The 4,941-nt window shown below is 49.4% G+C and overlaps 1 protein-coding gene across 1 annotated transcript in view; it reads left to right on the forward strand.

Moving 5' to 3' along the window:
- Positions 1-4,941, forward strand: part of Dnaaf5 (dynein, axonemal, assembly factor 5) — a 36,326-nt gene that overhangs the window by 28,682 nt on the left and 2,703 nt on the right. Inside the window, exons 10-11 of the mRNA XM_013023372.1 lie at positions 1,010-1,157; positions 3,931-4,081. Coding sequence (XP_012878826.1) covers positions 1,010-1,157; positions 3,931-4,081 — 299 coding nt within the window. The remainder of the gene's footprint in view (positions 1-1,009; positions 1,158-3,930; positions 4,082-4,941) is intronic.

The following is a 4,941-nucleotide window of genomic DNA, read 5'->3' on the forward strand; positions in this document are numbered from 1 at the left end:
ATTCCTCAGCACCACATAAGCAAAAAGAAAAAAGCCGGAAGTGGTGCTGAGGCTCAAGTGGTACAGCGCTAGCCTTGAGCTGAAGAGCTGAGAGACAGTGCCCAGGCCTAGAGTTCAGGCCCCATGACCGGACCCCCCCCCCAAAAAAAAAAGCAAATGCTGGACAACAATGTACATTGTTGTCAGTACCTGAGTTTCAGCTCAGAACCTCTCACTTGGCTTGTTGGCATTCTTACTATTTGAGCCACATCACCAGCCCTGCTTTTTGATCCTTATTTTGGAGATGGAGTCTCAGACTTTTCTCCCCAGACTGGCTTCAAGCTGTAGTCTGCCTCTTGAGTAGCTAGGATTATAGGCATGAGCCAGTAGCAACTGCTAAAGTTGTTTGGTTTTTTTTAGTTGCGGGGCTGGTATACTAGGGTTTGAACTCAGAACCCTGAAGTTGCTAGGTTGACTCCCTATCACTTGAGCCTCACTTCCAGGCTTTCAATGTACATGTTTTGAATGATTCATTTTGGTTGATCTTTAAAATACTGCTTGACTTGTTTTTTTTTTTTTTTTAATTTGGAAATGTAGCTGGGTATGGTGTGGTGCACGCCTGTAATCCCAGCACTGGGGAGGCAGAGACAGGAAGGGATTGAAACTTCTAGGCCTGCCTGGACTGCAGCAGAGCAACACTATGTCTAAAAAGTTCTGATCAAGGTACACTATATACATGTGTGGGCATGTCAAAATGAAACCCCTTCCTAGCTAATTCTAATTTTAAAAAGTTTAGAAGAATCTGGAGAAGTAGAAGAGAAATAGAAAGTTATTGAGTAAAAGGAGAGAGTCTAGGGATTCAATTTTTTTGTTCTGTCCTTTTGATAATGACTTCAGGGATCAGGAGGCCAGCCTGACAAGACAGGCCCACCTCAGTGCCCCTTCCCAAACGCATGCTCCTGGGTCCTTTTCCTGCCCAGGGAATTCTGGGTATGGTGGTCCCTCTGCAAACCTGACCCTTCATTTTCAGGCCCAGCCATAGGAGAAAACCTACAGCATGTGATCCCCACCCTCAGGACCTGCCTTCAGCCCACTGCAGACCCACACATGCGCCTTAAACTCTTCTCAGTCTTGTCCACGGTGCTGCTGAGGCCAGATGACACCATCAACTCCCAGGGGTAAGTGGGTCCTTGGGGCTGGTACTGAGCTAGATCCTACGTTCTGCATAGCAGTGCTGGCCATCACCCACCCCCACATACTGCCAGACAGACTCTACCCCTTCCATGTGGGAAACACTCTACGTCCCTACACTGTCAGACCCCCACACCTCCCACACCACAGGCAGACCCCATTGTCCTTCATGTCTAGACAGGACCTTCCTCCCCACTCCACCCCTCTTCTGGGTAATAGCAAGATCGGGAAGGTGGGCACATCTCAGGGAGACTCCAAACCGTAAATCAAAGCTGCTTTAGTAGGGTCATTAAAATTCCACCAGGCAAAAGAGTTTTAGGGCACATTAACTATTAATGGCTTATCTACTGCATGTTCTCAGTTTTAAAAGCCTTTTGGCTTTTCAGACCTGACAATGAACTGAGTGAATTGCATTGATGGTGAAAGCTAGGCAGGCTTCTGGAAGCTAAAGGAACTTGTAGCAGCATTAACATACTCAGGACCTCTATTGTTAGGTCTTTGAAAGGAAAGAAGGACAGAGAGCACGGAAAAGGAGCCGCCTCTGGAAGGGGGAACAATCAGAGCCCTGTGGTCTCTTGGAGTGGTCTGTGAGCTGTGGCTGGGTTTAGAGTCTGCAGAAGAATCCAGAGCTCCTTGAAGGATGTACCTGGCCCTTAGGCCACTGTTTTTCTTTGTTACAGTCTGCACACTATCCTGGCACTGAGTCCTAGCCTGCCTGAACACACCAGTGCGAGGCAGGGCCTGCAGACCTGGGTCTCCTGCTTGAGAACTTAGGTGGTTTGGCTGTCAGTTCTCAGGACCCACTGCTCCTACTTCTTTTTCCAGGAGCAAATCTGTGGAAGCACATGTGATGAACAACTGTAATGTTTCTTCAGGAGTTAACTCAGTTGTTCAGACTTTCATTTGTGTGCATGTGTGCGCACCTGTGCATGTGTGTGTGTCAATATTGGGGCTTGAACTCAGGGCTGGGCCCTATCTATAGCTTTAATGATCAAACCTCGCACTCTCCCACTTTGAGCCATAGCTTCACTTCTGCCTTTTGGTGGTTAATTGTGTTAGGTTTTTAAAAAGCAGTAGCCGAGTAAGAACAGCAGCACTCACGTGGTATTCAAGTAAGGGGTAGGTTTATTCAGTAGACCTGCTGGGACCAGGCAAGGTTGGCACTCCACGTGGCTGGGAAAGGCCTGGGAATGAGAGAGAGCTGGGAAAGAGAAGAAAGAGCTAGAAAAGATCAGAGAGAGCTAGAAAAAAGCAGAGAAGAACAGAGAGAGCTAGAAAAGAGCAGAGAGAGAGGTAGCAGAGAGAGCTAGAATAGAGCAGTGAGAGAGACAGGCAGCAGAGAGAGCTAGAATAGAGCAGGGAGAGCTAGAAAAGAGCAGCGAGGGAGGGCCTCTGGGCCTGGGCTAGGCCTTTTCTAGGGTATGGGCGGAGAAAGGTGTGGCCACATCAAATTCAGATGTGACCTCAGCGGATGCAGATGTGACCTCTTCCAGGTGTCCCAGTTGCCTAGGTAACACAGGTACTGGGTGGAGACTTTGCTGCGAAGAGGGTGGAGTCTGCTAGCCATCCAGGAGCGGACCTTACAAATTGGAGATAAGAGTTTCAGGCTTTTCTGCTCAGGCTGGCTTTAAAACATGATCCTCACATCTCAGCCTCCTGAGTAGCTAGGATTCTATGCCTGAGCCACCACGTCCAGCTGAGGCTTTTCCTTTTGACTGCAGCCTCCAGCTGGCCTCCACACTGTTTCCTGCTCCTCCTGTAGGGGACCCTTAGGACTTAGGAGGCACCATGAGGAAGTATTAAGTCCAGTGTTGGCAGTGCCCTGAGGCAGCCATTCCACTGAGAAGATGTTGCCCAGGGCAGTGTGGTTACATGACCTACTATATACACCACCACCACCACCCAGTGTGTATCTGATGCATGGCGACCACCTTCTAAGGCTCAGCCAATCCTGCAACAACTGACCTTACAAATACCACTGTGGTGTTGGAGTCAGCTTTGCAAAGTCCACCCTGAAAGACTTCTGTTGAAGGACTTAGGTTTAGAAGTAAGCTTTCTAGTCAGTGATCTGAGAAAAATAATTATAGGAGGAAGGGTTTTAGAAAATAACATTTAGTAGAATCATAAGGTACCTAATTGACCCTGTAGGGCAAGGGCCAGTGCTGGCTGGCAGCTTTTCTGCCCGCGTCCCCCACCCCTTTGCCCCCAGCAGTGATTGAGCACGGAAGTCTGGAGGTGGAGAGGACAGCCTTGTTGAGCACTTCTGTATAGGAAGAGTCTTGTCTTAGAAGAATCTCTTGTAGCACTGAGGTTTGAACCCAGAGCCTCACACTTTCTAGACAAGTGCTCTGCCACTTAAGCTATGCCCCTAGTGCTTTTCAGCTTGTTTCACATTTTTGCCTAGGCGGACCTTGGACCATACATAGTTCCCCTATCTATGTCTCCTGTGCACCTGTAATTACAGGTGTGAAGCCATTCCATCTAAATTTTGTTAGTATGGGATCTTGTTAGCCTTTTACTCAATTTGCTCTCAAACTACAATCCTCCTTAATGTTGGCATCCCAAGTAGCTTGGATTACAGGCCAAACCACTATGCCCTGCCCAGCCCCCTGGCATTCATAGTGCAGATGAAAGGTTCTGACGGATAGTGAAAGCTATGCAAATGTCTCCTCCTGGGGAGCCTGCTCCAGTCTTCTTCCAGCCCATTTCCTGTGCAAAAGTCTGTCCACTCTTCTCACCTGCCCCCTGCCCTGGCTCCAGGCAGTTCCACGGCCACCTCGAGACGGTGCTGAAGGATATCTTGGTCCCCAATCTGCAGTGGCAGGCAGGGAGGACTGCTGCAGCCATCCGCACAGCCACTGTGTCCTGCGTGTGGGCGCTCATCAGCAGCAGTGTTCTGTCAGCCAAGCAGGTAGGGACAGCCCTGGCCCACCCTGGACATCCTCTGCTCACACCCGCACAGGTGGCCACATGGGGAGAGAACTGAGGCACCACAGTCTGGGATGGACAGGGTCTGACTGCTCCTCTGTGATCTCAGGTTTGTCTCTGAGATGACTGGGGAGTCTGGAGAGTGTTTAGTACTCAGGCCCTAGGTCTATGGTGTATATGCTTGTTGTCCTCTAAACAAGAACTCAGTTACCAGGTTCACGGAGGACTGGCCTGGGCAGTGCACTGCTGGTGGTGATGGGTCCTGCAGGGCAGGTTGCTAGACCTTTGTACTTCTGCTTTGCCCCCCTCCCTTCTCCTCCCTCACCCCCCCCACGCCCCTCTACCAGGCACCTGCAGCATGTGAGAGCCCTCTGCTGGCAGCAGATGGTTGTTACTCCACCTGAAACCAAATGCTGCAGGACATGTACAGTGTACCCTGAGTAGGTAGATTTGCTAAGGAACTGGGGAAGGAGGGAAGAAGAGAGGAAGAAAGAGAAGAGGGGACAGAAAGACAGAATTTATTTATTTATATGTGTGTGTTTGTGGTGTTTAGAGGATGTAATTCAGGGCCTCAGATAATGTACTACTAAGCTACATCCCTAGCCTTAAATAAAAGATTTTTTGAGTTGGCAGAGCAAAAATTACTCAAATTATTAGACTTTAAAAAAGAAGATTCAGGGGGCTGGGAAGATGGCTCAGTGGTAGAGTGCTTGCCTTGCATGCATGAGGCCCTGGGTTCGATTCCTCAGCACCACATAAACAAAAAGGAAAAAAAAAGCCGGAAGTGGCGCTGTGGCTCAAGTGGTAGAGTGCTAGCCTTGAGCTGAAGAGCTGAGGGACAGC

The sequence above is a fragment of the Dipodomys ordii genome, unplaced genomic scaffold (assembly GCF_000151885.1).
Source record: "Dipodomys ordii isolate 6190 unplaced genomic scaffold, Dord_2.0 Scaffold68, whole genome shotgun sequence".
In the NCBI taxonomy this organism is placed as follows: domain Eukaryota; kingdom Metazoa; phylum Chordata; class Mammalia; order Rodentia; family Heteromyidae; genus Dipodomys; species Dipodomys ordii.